The sequence below is a fragment of the Eptatretus burgeri genome, chromosome 2 (genome assembly GCF_056783735.1).
Source record: "Eptatretus burgeri isolate ZD-2024b chromosome 2, Ebu_testis_v1, whole genome shotgun sequence".
Lineage (NCBI taxonomy): Eukaryota > Metazoa > Chordata > Myxini > Myxiniformes > Myxinidae > Eptatretus > Eptatretus burgeri.
In genome coordinates, this window is record NC_140962.1 from 102006557 (window position 1) to 102020634 (window position 14078).

At 46.4% G+C, this 14078-nt stretch overlaps 1 protein-coding gene across 10 annotated transcripts in view; it reads right to left on the minus strand.

The window, feature by feature from the left end:
• The window catches only part of CELSR2 (cadherin EGF LAG seven-pass G-type receptor 2), a 357573-nt gene that overhangs the window by 25280 nt on the left and 318215 nt on the right, over window positions 1-14078 (minus strand). For all 10 annotated transcript variants that reach the window (XM_085870520.1, XM_085870525.1, XM_085870524.1 and 7 more), the window contains exons 26-28: window positions 11336-11448; window positions 7849-7928; window positions 7561-7687 (exon numbers count right to left, since the gene is read on the minus strand). In XM_085870520.1, coding sequence (XP_085726646.1) covers window positions 7561-7687; window positions 7849-7928; window positions 11336-11448 — 320 coding nt within the window. The remainder of the gene's footprint in view (window positions 1-7560; window positions 7688-7848; window positions 7929-11335; window positions 11449-14078) is intronic.

Sequence of the window (14078 nt, forward strand, 5' to 3'; positions counted from 1 at the left end):
ACTCTAGCGGCTGTTAAATTAAACACCGCACGGTGGTCGCGACCGCCGGGCTGGTACGGGGCCCAGCTGCATACAGTGAGCGTATCGCATGCATATACACTGTGCATACATACCGCATGCACTGTATTGCACACATACCGCATGCATATACACTGTGCATACATACCGCATGCACTGTATTGCACACATACCGCATGCACTAAATCTCAGTGCATGATCGCATAAGCGAGATCCAGACCCAATGTTTCGCTGCTCCTCATTTGAATTTGCAATTTTTTACGTACAATTTGGAAGCAGCGAACGTTATGGAGTTACCACATGCTATACGTAGCAGACGATGCTTTTCATTCAATTCTCATACTAGTACATTCTGATTAGTGAACAGTGCAAAAATATCAAAATTTCGGGAGGATAAGGATAGTGATCGTAAGGGCGGGAGTTTGGGTGAATTTTCGGAAGCCTCCCGATGAAATCGGGAGGGTTGGCATTGCTGTGAGTACATTGCAATTCTGATAAACATCCGGAGACATAGGAGTCAGGTCAGGTTAGATCTGTGACCTGCTACAGGTACCATGTAAACCTGTACTAACCTGTTCCATGGTCGGGTTGTCGGCGACTAAACCGTCTCCCCCACCAGGTTTTCTGGTGAGGAGGGTGTTTGGATATGGACACCCAGCAGGATTAAAAACAAAACCTGTCAAAGGGCGGAGGAGCTCCTTGTGAGCCAACGGCCATCCATATCTAGTGCCCAACTGTGTCTGCGGACGTCCTCCTGCAGTTGGGTTACTTTTTTATCAGGAGGTTGGTGGCAGGATTTGCACTGCGGCCACCGTAAAACCCTTCATTCCGCAAAACACAAAAACACAAAAAAATCTGAAAACCCACTCCGTGGGAGTACCTCCTGTGCAGCTTCCCTTCGCAGGGCAGCTCACCGGATGACCGGATTGGGGCAAAGCCTTCGGGACCCCCAATCTTTGATGATAGGAGGGAAACCACGGGGTAACATCCCTGGGTCAGATTGCGGGAGAGTGTGTCGGAGTGGTGCTGAGGTGTCGTCCACCAGACGGCGGTCTCCTTGGGTTAACCTGAGGCGGTCCCTCCAGGTGGGTGCCTGGAATGTCCTATCCCTAAGAGAGGATGATCACCTGTCTCTGTTACCATCTGAGCTCAAGCGTTTTTACATCGGGATTGCAGCTCTCTCTGAGGTTCGGAGACCGGATTGCGGCGAGATAATGGTGGGTGGTTACACCTACTATTTGTCTGGTCGCTCTGATGGTTACCATACCCAAGGAATTGCTGTAGCTGTGTCCGATAAGCTGACCCCAATGATAATTGAGGTAACACCGGTCAACGAGCGTATTATGAGATTAAGGATTCGTCACTCCTTAGGTGTCATTTCCCTGGTCTCTGTTTATGCTCCGACTGAGGCGAGTGATCTCACCGTGAAGGATGCATTCTACGCCACACTCGAGTCTGTGGTTGATCAGTGCCCCAGACGAGATACACTTCTAGTCTTGGGGGATTTCAATGCATCGACTGGAACTGATAGGGATGGTTATGAGGTGTGTGTTGGTCCCCATGGGTCAGGAACTATGAACCAGAATAGGACTAAGTTCCTTGACTTTGCAAGAAGTCATGGACTTAGGGTGGCTGGTTCATGGTTTCAGCGCCCACAGAGCGGAGCTGTTCAGGGATCTGAGGCGTAAAACTGTACGTGCACTGAGGGTGGACAAGGAGGCCTATGTGCGATGAATCTGTGAGGGGGTAGAGCATCACCTGTGGACAGGTGATTCTCGTCCCGCTTACAGGGGAATTCGCGCATTGCGTTCATCCAAGCCCATTGCTCAGAGCACTGCAGTTCGAGCAGAGAGTGGTAGGCTCTTGACAGAGGAATCTGAAGTGAAGGCCCGCTGGGCCGGTTACTTTGAGCGGTTGTACCAAGCTGATCCCCCAGCTGTTGAGTTGGACGTCAAGGGTGTTACAATCCCTGTTGTTGACCCTCGAATCAACTGTGGTCCACCTTCGCTTGTGGAAACATGGGCTGCGGTGAACCAGTTGAAACGGGGCAAAGCTCCAGGGATCTGTGGCATCCATGCCGAACTTCTCAAGGCTGGTGGAAATGCTGCACTCGTGTCGTTGCATGCAGTTTTGTGCTCTACCTGGAACACAGGCATCATCCCAACTGATTGGAAGAGGGGCCTTGTTATTCCTCTCTGGAAAGGGAAGGGTGATCACCAAGACTGCAACAACTACCGAGGGGTGACGCTGCTCTCAGTGCCGGGCAAGGTCTTTGCTCGGATAATTCTTGATAGGGTTCGCCACCATCTGCTTGAGCACCAGCATCCAGAGCAGTCAGGCTTTACACCAAAGAGGTCAACGATTGACCATATCCTTGCTCTTCGTGTCCTCACCGAACGCAGACGAGAGTTTCGGCAGGGGCTGCTTGCAGCCTATGTTGATCTCTGTAAAGCGTTTGATTCAGTGAATCGGGACGTCCTCTGGAGGATTCTTGGTCTTCGTGGGGTGCCACCGAAACTGATCGATCTGATGTCTGAACTCTACTCTGGTACTGAGAGTGTGTAAAGTGTGGTGGTACCATCTCTGACTTATTTCCAGTTGTTACTGGAGTTCGTCAGGGGTGTGTACTGGCCCCCACACTATTCAGCACTTGTATGGACTGGATTTTAGGGAGGATGTCGGAGAGATCAAGCTGCGGTGCATTGTTTGGGAATGTCAAGATCTCGGACCTTGATTTTGCAGATGATGCAGTCATCTTTGCGGAGACTTTAGATATCCTTTTGGGGGCCCTCGAGGTGCTGAATGAGGAGTCGGAGCCACTGGGATTACGGGTTTCTTGGGTCAAAACTAAGATCCAGGCTTTCGGTGACATCTTGGATGCTGCTGTCCTGTCTGTGTCTGTTTGTGGTGAGGATGTTGAGGTCGTGGAGAGATTCACTTACCTTGGCAGTGATATTCATGTCTCTGCTGGCTGTGAGTCAGAGGTCAATGGACGTCTGGGTCGGGCCTGGGGAGTCATGGATTCACTGGATCATGGGGTGTGGCGCTGCCGGTACCTGTGCGGGAGGACGAAAGTCCGAGTCTTCAGGTCCTTGGTACTTCCAGTCTTGCTCTATGGATGCGAGACTTGGACTCTGACCAAGGATCTGAGACGGAGACTTAATTCCTTTGGTACCAGGTCTCTTCGGAAAATCCTTGGCTATCGCTGGTCGGATTTTGTGTCCAACAAGCGGTTGCTGAGAGAGACTCGGATGAGATTTGTTACCTGCATAGTCCGTGAGCGTCAGTTGCGGCTGTATGGACATGTGGCTCGTTTTCCTGACACTGATCCTGCTCACCAGATTCTCTCAGCGAGGGAGTCTCATGAGTGGAGGAGGCCAGTGGGCCGACCACATGCCTCGTGGTTGCAGCAGGTTGACCATCATCTCAAGGAGATGGGGATGGGCCTGGCATCTGCCTGGGGGATGGCCAGACGGAGGCCCCTGGAGTACCGGCGGAAAGTGGACGCAGCGACGCGCTGTTCTGGCACGTGCTCCCATACCTGACCTGACCTGACCTGATCCGGAGACGTCAGTGTTCGTGGCTTGGCATTTCGGGTGTCTCCGTGAAGTGTGTGTTAAATATGACGGATCGATGATTGCTAATCGCGTGCCAAGTGAGCCATTTCCTATCAACCGTTTCATTGGAGTGCTTAAGCCACTTGGCGAGCCTCCTCACGATCCCCTATCCCTCCTCACCCTTCCTCCCAATTCTACCATCCTCTCTCCCACCCCTCTCCCTCTTTCCAACCCTGACTTATCCCTCCCTCTCTGACCCCTCCCCAACCCCCCCCCCCGTTTCCTCTTCCCTCCCTCCCTCTGACTCCAAACCTACCCCTGCTCCCTCACCTTTCCCCTCTGTTGAGGGGACTAGCATGTATGAATCAGATTTGGAGTGAGCCAACCGGTGGGGTGCAAAGGTCGCTGCATGGACGAGCATGCATGCATGTAGGCAGACTTTTGCCAGGAAGATAACGTGGGTTTTAAATGCTCACACCCAAGGTCTCAATGTGTGTGTGTGTGTGTGTGTGTGTGTGTGTGTGTGTGTGTGTGTGTGTGTGTGTGTGTGTGTGTGTGTGCGTGCGTGCGTGCAAGTTGCTGTTGTTTGCCTGCTATCTCCACGTGTGAGTGGATTTCATCAGGAGGTGAAACAGAGACCTAGGAGGTCTCAAAGTGTGTGTGTGTGTGTGTGTGTCTGTGTGTGTGTGTGTGTGTGTGTGTGTGTGTGTGTGTGTGTGTGTGTGTGTGTGTGTGTGTGTCGTTGATTGGTATCTTCATATGTGAGTTTCAGAATGTGGAATGGAGTCCTCCCAGGGTGGGCTCAAAGTATCCACCTTCATTTCAGTAAGGGGTCATGATTCATGGATCAAGCTGTGAAGTTTTCTGTTCTCAAAGTTTTGTGCCGAGGGCTCTCTTCAGGGGGCATGGTAATTTGGTCACAGGAAATTTGGTCACCGGAAACTTGGTCATGGTAAAATGCTCACAAGGTAATTTGGTCACAGTAATTTGGTCACGGGGTAATTTGGTCACAGTAATTCGGTCACGAGGTCCTCGTGACCGAATTACTGTGACCAAATTACCTTGTGACCGTTTTACCGTGACCAAGTTTCCTGTGACCAAATTACCTACATTCCTCTTCAGGATCATGACTGAACCCTGGACGGCTTCCAACTGTCGTTTGTTTGTGGTGATATTCCCAGGGATCATGTTTAATACCTCTGTGAGGTTCTTCATCATCATTCCCGGAGCTCCATCTTTCACTGGTACAACTTTGGCATTCTTCAGCTTCCAGGATCTTTTCACTTCATTCGTGAGGTCTTGGTATTTGGTCATTTTCTTAATTTCTTTCAGCCTGGTGTTGGCTTACTGGTTAGGGTGGCTGGCTTGGGATCCTAAGATCTTGAGTTTGAGCCCTGTTGGCTGCTGAATTAACACCAAGTGGGGTGAACTCAGCCTGTCATCCTTCTGAAGTTGGTGAAATGTGTACCAGTGTACTGGTGGAGGGGCACAGCATCAGTGACACAGCTGTGCTCCAAGAAATGATGGCTATCTGGCAACCAAAGCTGCCATATGCAAGAACAGAGAACTTGATTTCTGCATTGTTTTGTCCAAAATCACTGGCTTAACACCTCAATTAGCAATGCCTTCTTCTCATTTTGTACCTAAGTATGATATCTGGTCACAATGCTTTGTTTTTGATGTTCACACTCGATGGGATCATAAAGTCGTATGTGAGCGGTAGCTACTTCAATGTTTTCATCCATTGCTTTTGGTTCATGTTCCCACAAATTCTCTGGAACTGGGATATCAAAGTTTTTGCAGATATGCCTGTGCTAAACTTTACAAACTCTGTTGTGTCTTTGTGTGTCCATCTGTTCTGACATGAGTTTTTGTGTTTCAGTCATTAAGCATAACATATCATTCTCTTTGCTAACCCCACCCCCACTCCTCACCTTTCTATCTCCCCCCCCCCTTCACTCTCACTCACTCCATCTCCCTCTCTCGTTCTCTCACATCCCTCACTCCTATAGTGCAAAGCAACATTTGGTGAGGCGTTGCTCTCCCCCCACCCTTTCTTCGCTCTTTCCCCCTCCCTCTGTCCTCTCCTCCTCCCCTCTCCATCCGTCCTCTCCTCTCCCTCCGTCCTCTCCTCTCCCTCCGTCCTCTCCCCTCCCTCCCTCCTCTCTTCTCCCCTCCATCCATCCTCTCTTTTCCCCTCCCTACATCCTCTCATCTCCCTCCATCCTTTCCCTCCTCTCCTCTCCCTCTGTCCTCTCCTTTCCTCTCCCTCCATCCTCTCCTTTCCCCTCCCTCCGTTCTCTCCTCCATCCATCCTCTCTTTTCCCCTCCCTACATCCTCTCATCTCCCTTCCCTCTGTCCTCTCCTCTCCCTCCGTCCTTTCCCTCCTCTCCTCACCCCTCCATCCTCTCTTCTTCCTCCGTCCTCTCCTCTTCCTCCGTCCTCTCCTCTTCCTCCGGCCTCTCTCTCTCCCCCCTCCCTCCGTCCTCTCTCTCCCCTCCCTTCCTCCTCTCTCTTCCTTCCCTTCCTCCTCTCTCTTCCCTCCCTTCCTCCTCTCTCTTCCCTCCCTTCTTCTTCTCTCTCTCTCTCTTCCCTCCCTTCCTCTTTCTTCTCTCCTTTCCTTCCCTCCCTTCCTCCACTCCCTCCATCCTCTGTCTCCCCTTCCACCCTTCTCTCTCTCTCTCCCCTTCCTCCCTCCTTTCTCTCCCATTCCTCCCTCCTGTCTCTCCCCTTCCTCCCTCCTCTCTCTCCCATTCCTCCCTCCTCTCTCTCCCCTTCCTCCCTCCTCTCTCTCCCATTCCTCCCTCCTGTCTCTCCCCTTCCTCCCTCCTCTCTCTCCCCTTCCTCCCTCCTTTCTCTCCCATTCCTCCCTCCTGTCTCTCCCCTTCCTCCCTCCTGTCTCTCCCCTTCCTCCCTCCTCTCTCTCCCCTTCCTCCCTCCTCTCTCTCCCTTTCCTCTCTCCTCTCCCTCCCCCCCTCCCCTCCTTAATATCCCTGGCAGCGAAGCAACGGGCTGTATTTGCTTGTAATTATAACTAGAGTAAAGTCGATGGCACGCCAACGCAAATCCTCATGTTTCCCACCAAAAGCAAAGTGTAAAGATGGAAAAAAGTCCCACCAGGATTAATCCAACATCAAATTTTGAGTTAAATATTTTTTTTTCCGCTTTTGACCCCTGTGACCTTGAGTCCCTACCCCCTGGGATATGAATCAAAGGTCAAATCTAAAAAAAAGTCGTTACATATTTCATGTGTCCCTCAATGTTGATTGCATACACAAAGTTTCATAAAAAAATATTTAAAATGTGCATGTAATTGCATTTTTTGGAATTTGACCTTTACAGGGAGCTTGCCACGGGGGCTGGGCAAAATTGAAACTGCTCGTGCACCTTCGAGCCATGTGGTGAGCATAACTACCAAGTTTGGGGAATTTCTGCACAACTGTTTAGGAGATTGCGTGTCTAAGGGTGTCTATGGGGTTGGTGCCCCCACAAAAGAGGTATTTGCTTTCTTCTCAGAAAATACACACACAATTCCGATGAAACTTGGCGACAACCTTTGTCACCTGTAATATACTAAAGTTTGTTCATGACATTAAAAAAAAATCCATAGGTATTTACTTTCTTCTCTGTCACATATTTTGTGGGTCATCCATTATAGTGTGGGTCATTATAGTGGTTCCCTCGTTATCTTCTCCAGCCGCTACCAGGTGAGCTCCCAGGGGTATTGCTCCTATGTTTAATTATTTCCATATTCTCAAAATAAAGGTTTGTTGAAAATTCGATGACAAAGGCACCAATGGTAAAAAATTTTTAAAAAAGTTATGGCCTGGACAGACACGCACGCACGCACGCACGCTTGCATGACCTCATCTCCCATTGCACGGGGTTACAGGGTAATAAAAATAATTATTATATAATGACAATCAATACAACATAATATGTAATGAAAAATAACAATGAAAATAAAGCCCAAACTGTCTTTACCAGCAGTGCAGCACAGATCACAAAGAGGTAGTGGAGCAGCAGGATGTGGTTGTTGACCGCCAAAAGACCCGTGATCCACGTTACAGTCAGCAGCAGCAGTAAGAAGAAGGCCACACGTATCTCCGTGCTTTAATTTCATGCACACAAACATGCAGGTGCACCATTCATGTTTACGTCACATTTCAACACAACATTTCAACGTCGCTGGACCATTGGACACATAGCGCTGAATATCTTGGATTAACATTACAGTTTGTTTTTTGGATTTTCGTTGGCACGGCAACTTACACAGCGACAAAGGTTTTCATGCCTCTCCGTGACGCTGCACAGAACTGTCTTGTGGAGAGTCCGATAAGCACCAGGTTTGCCTACAGCACACAAAAATCACCAGGTGTGGTGTGACATGGTGAGGTCAATAAGTCTGTGCATTCACGGATGTTTGTGTGTGTGCGTGTTTTTCTCAGAAACACCTGACAGGCAAAAAAGCAGTAAATCTGAGTGAAATAATTTCAAAACAATGACAAACACATGTGAAAAAGGAAAACGAGATAAAATGATTTCAAGAGGGACCCTGACAGTTTTTTTTACAATTTCTCTGTTTAGATAAGGGGCTGGGAAGGCAATGGCAAACCACCAAGCATAACCCTTGCCAAGAAACTGTTCTGACAGTACTAATGCTCTGGAGAGTGAAAAGCACATCAAATCAAATCAAACTAGATATCTGCAATCACAAATCCCAAGCTGTCTTGCCCGCGATCCAATAATGGCCATATTCTTTTTGGACCGTCCTATGACCTTGACATTCCACATTTAGGAATAGAGTATCAATTAAGAAAATGTGTCCCCATCTGCAATTTATCCAAAAAAACTCAACATCATGAACATCGAAGGAAAATTATTCAAGTTACGATAAAAAAGCTGTTTTTAGTTAATGACGTCACAATCTGAAAAAAAGTAGGTCAAGGTCACTCATAAAATATCAGATGCACAACCTTTCACCCGGAGGGGTATGATGTGAATTAAGCGTAGATGCACCATACGCTAGGCTACCTCGAGAGGGCAATTTCGTTCTGATCAGACAAAAATTAGTTGAATTATGATGGAAAATGTTAAATTGTCTGAAATCGGTCATGACCTCAAAATGATGTTAAGGTCAAAAAGTCCAACCCGCATATATTTTATTCTCATTATTGATACAAAATTTCATTCTAAAAGCCCCAACTGGCTCCAAGATACAGCTCGGACATTGGCAGAAAAAAAGAAGGAACCACCACCTTCCTCCCAAATGGTGATTTAGTACTCCTAGGGGTCAAAAGAGCCTGGTGTTGGCTTAGTGGTTCGGGTGGCGGCTTGGGATCCGTGGGTCCTGAGTTCAAGCCCCGTTGTCCGCTGAATTAAAATACACCAGGAGGTTGACTCAGCCTGTCATCCTTCTGAGGTCGGCAAAATGAGCACCAGTACACTGGTAAGGGGGACACTGCATCAGCGGCATAGCCGCGTCCCAACCAATGATGCAACCAGCAGCCACAGGCTGCACTCGAAAGAGAGAGAGAGAGAGAGAGGGGGGTCTAAAGAGGAGGTACGATTAAAAACTTGGGGCACTACCTGCAGAAGCAAACCTGACAACAGCTAAAAGCTAAACTGGGCATCCTGTGTCCTGGTATTAGTTGGTGGATGTTAAATATTCTACAGTGTCTTTCGTGAAAAGTAGGCGAGTTATCACCGTCACCCTAAATAAAGTGAAAATTTGTTCCACTTCCGATCAAGTATTCTGTGATGGAGTGGCGACTCATCCAGTCTCGAAACATGTCGTGATAAACTCCAGAGCTGTGTAAACAGTTTTAGCAAGCTATCGTGTGTGGCCTGTGGCTGCTGGTTGCATCATTTTCTGTGCGCAGTGGCTGTGCCACTGATGCAGTGTCCTCTATTACCAGTACACTGGTACTCATTTTGCTGACCTTGGAAGGATGACAGGCTGGGTCAATCCCACCTGGTGTTAATTCAACAGCCCACAAACAGGGGCTCGGACTCAAGACCCTAAGATCTTAAACCAGCCGCCTTAACAATTAAGCCAACATCAGGCTGGTGTCTAATGAAATAGTAATTGATACGAAGGGTACATGAAGATTACTGACCGAGTGCAGAAGTACATTCAATAAATAATGAACTGTGCTTCCTTTTCAGTTTAAGTGCAAAAACTTTCATTTGTTTAAAAATTCAGTTCAAAAACTTGTTGTATAAAGATGTAGAAAAACAAGTTTCAGTAATTTCACTCGCTTTAAATTTCAAGATAAGGACTTTTCACATGCTACCAATCTAAATAAATGTAGGCTATCTTGAGTTTAATATGAACCCTTGTTATTCAAAGCACTGCCAAACATTTAATTTGTGGGTGATGATGTCAAACGAGAAAAATTAGCTTTCGGTCACCAAATGGTAGTCTCGGGTCATTGTGGTGTTACTGAGGTTTAAAAGACTCGTTCGACAAGTTTCTGAGGATCCAGCAAGTTTTTGGGTCAAAATAAGTTTGTCTTCTTGATTGGTCACACATCAAAGCACCAGTTAATGTCAATACTTTCCTCGTTAAGCACAATAGATGTTTCCTTCTTTTTGGTCTGATAGTTTTATCTTTGACAGCCAAAAATAAAATAGCTCTTAGTTTTATTTTTGAGGGAGAAAGAGACAGCGATGTCGAGTAGTGTGGAACCGAGCAAAGGTGTAACGGAAATATATGGTGAAATATAAATTGGAAAAAAGAAAATAATTGATACGCGATACATGTCCAAGAGGTGATAAAGACAGAAGAAAAGATAGGACCACGCATAAGAAAGCTCACCTGGATCAGGAGCAACAGTCACTCAAACCCCCCGCAAACCCCCTTAGACCCAGATTTTTTCTAATGCCGTGAACAAACTTCAGTACATCACGGGTGATGAAGGTTGTGGTCAAGTTTCATTGAAATTGTGTGGGTAGTTTAACAGAAGAGAGCAAATACCTATTTTGGGGGTTCAAACCCACCGCAAACCCCTTTAGACCCAGGTTTTATTTTAATGCCATGAACAGACTTTAGTACATTACGGATGATGAAGGTTGTGGTCAAGTTTCATCAAATTTGTGTGGGTAGTTTTGGAGAAGACAGCAAACACCAGTTTATTAATTTTTTGGGGGGGGGGCAAAAAAACCCCGGTATACCCCTTTAATGAGCGCAGATTTTTATGCAGTCGATATACTTTGGTACGTCATGGGTGATGAAGGTTGTGGTCAAGCTTCATCAGAATTGTGAGTGTAGGTTTGGAGAAGAGAGCAAATAACTATTTTGGGGGAGTCAAACCTCACCCCCCCCCGCTATAAACTCCCTTCATGAGCACAGATTTTGATGCGGTCAGAACACCGTTGGTTGGCATCAGATATGAAGCTCATGGCCAAGTTTCATCAAAATTGTGTGTTTGGTTCAAGCGATAATGACTGAAGTGTTTACGGACTGACTGACTCACTCACTCACTCACCTACGGATACCGCTCGATCGCATAAGCTCACCGGACTAAAGTCCAGGTGAGCTAAAAATCACGAATTGATTTGACTTGTGCAAATTAAACAATTCAGGGTACTCAACGGTTCATCAACAATTGATGAGTTTCTGTGACGTCACATCTGTGGGGCAAAGACTCACAAAAGGAAGTGATGTCATTGGAAACTCGGCCATCGGTGATATATTGACAAGGCAAAACTAATACGATTCTTTACTCAAGCTACACATAATGGAACGCCATCTTACCAACACAGCACAGCCGATGGGTCCAGCAAAACTCCAGATCAGAGTGTCATGGATGGATAGCCAGCAGAAATCAGGATTACCGTATCCCTCGGGATCCAGTCCCACTGCAAGGCCTGCAGAAGTAAGGGTTTAAAGCAAGTATTATGAATCAGCAAGCCACAGGTGGACATGCATCAAAATGTACAAGAAAGTAATAGATCAATATAATTGATTATTCTCCTTAACCTACGTATTACAGAAGTGGCCAACAGTTACAGGGGCCAACAACCTGTCTATGATGTTAGAGCAACAGACCTTGTGCATTGGCCTCATCGAGGAAGAGGACAATGAGGTTAATGTTTGACAAGTTATAATTTATTTATCTATCTCTCGAAGGAGAAGTGAATTCTTGCAGAAATTTTTCTGTAACGCTCACTTGGCTGCACCTGGATGGGTTTGAGTGGGGTGGAGTAGCGGCTGAAACTAGAATCCTATCCAGGTTCCTCTTGATGACTCCATCTTTACTCTTTACTTTGGGTTCCTTCTTGGTGTTCCATTTGATTACTGCAGAGACCATGTATTATTGCGTGTTTACCTCCGCCATCGAAGGTGGATGTAGGTTATGTTTTCACCCCTGTTTGTCTGTCTGTTTGTCTATGAACAGGATATCTCAAAAAGGTATGGACGAATTTGGACGAAACTTGGTGGACAGGTTGGGGGTATGACAAGGGCGAATTAATTTGACTTTGGTTAAGATTCGAAAGATGAATATTTGGTTTTGGATGTGAGAATGTTTGAATTTTTCAAGTGATTCTTCACCATTGAGAGATGGGGCCAAAAACGACATACAGTATAACGTGATATTTCAAAAAGTTATGGATGGATTCGGATGAAACTTGGTGGATGAGTTGGATGGGACAAGAACAAGCCGATTATATTTTGGTTAAAGGCCGGATCCAGATAAAGATCCAGCCTGTCAATGGAATACAAAACGTAAACTGTTGTGGGGGTGTTGATTGATGGGGGATTGTGGGGGGATGCTGGAGGGGGGGGAGGTGCAGCCAAGTGAGCCTGAACGATTGTGTCCTCGGACAAATCCTCTTAGAGGTGTCAGTGATACATACATACTTTCTCTCCACTCTAAATAGATGGTGGTTCATTTGCTTTGTAGGAATTTGTGTTGATAATGGATAATTATTTCAGGTACTCTTGTGGTAACTACTGGGCAATGGCAACAGGTGTTTCATTCACCACTCAAATATACTGGTACATGTGCCGGTAGCTGGGTAGAGATGGTGTTACAGTTTTGAGCGACGGCTGTTTCTTCCGCTTCATCATGGGGATGGCATTCTCTCTCCATCGTGGTGGATAACCACAAGATCTGGCCATCTCTATTGTTTCATAAGAGTTCTCCATGAAATGTTCTGAGCACAAAGGTGAACATTTTCTCGGCCCGATCCACGCTCGGGTATTTTGGACAAACCTCGTCCAATTTCTGGCAAACTTTGGGTGTTTCGGTGATTGGTGTAGCATTAAACCATCTCGGTTTGTATTACGATACAAGCACCAAGGACGCATCAACTCGGCGTATTTGGTGGAAAATCGAAAATTATTCACCATTTGAGTGAAATCACAGCATGATGTAACCCGTACACAGTACGGATCCGGTGGTCTACTTCCATGTGTGACGTCATGGCCAATCTGAAGAAGATGATGATTTCGACTTTTAATCGCGAATTTGCCAACTTTATATATCGGAAAAAGACGCATCATATCTGGTTTGCAGGGTATCAAGGGATAGATTGGTATTGAGGTGGTCTGAGCATTCGAGTTCCCATGTAAGGAACCCAAACAGGTTAAAATCTGACGGTGTGAGATCGAGGATGCAAATAGGGTACGGGATAACCTCCCAGCCTTATATTCTCACCACTCCCAAATGTAAGTTAGGGTGGACAGCTATCTAAGTGGGAGTGTTCTTACCTTTGACCAATTTAAGCTTGCTTTGATAACTATTGGCCCAACTACAAATGGTCATCATTGTACTTTTCTGGAAAAAAGAAAGTTAAAGAAAGAGTGTGCTGTTCTTCGGAGGAGACATGAAGCCAGCTGTCCCATCTGATAGCATTCCCTGGTGAATGTTAAAGATCCATGGTACCTCTTGAATACTACGTTATTGTGTGCCGGTACTCCAGCTAAGTTCAAAATTCCTGACACTGATCTACGAGGGAACTGCATCAGCAGCATCGACACTCCTCAGTAATGATGGAAACCAGCTGCAGGTGCAACATATGATTGAAACTGTCAGTTTGTTAGTGTGTGGGTGAGCATTGTCATGTCACAACAAAATCCCTTTGGATTGCAGGCCTCCGCTTAATTTTTTTGAGAACATTAATTTGGTTTCACCATATTTGTCCGGACATGACAAGGCAGGGCATTGTTCACTGTATTTCCTCTTTTAGGAAATGCTTACGCACGTCGTACTGAGTCATTCTAGTGTTACAGCCTGAATTTAAAATGGATTAAATTTTAATTTTTTTTGTGACTGATCTACACAAAATACCCCACAATGACAAAGTGAAAATATGTTTTTAGAAATTTACACAAATTAATTAAAAATGAAAAGCTGAAATGTCTTGCATCGATGCAGTGAGTGTTCAACCCCTTTTCTACGACACTCCAAATTGAGCTCAGGTTCATCCAATTTCCTTTAATAACCATTGAGATGTCTCTACAACTTGATTGGAGTTCACCTGTGGCCAATTCA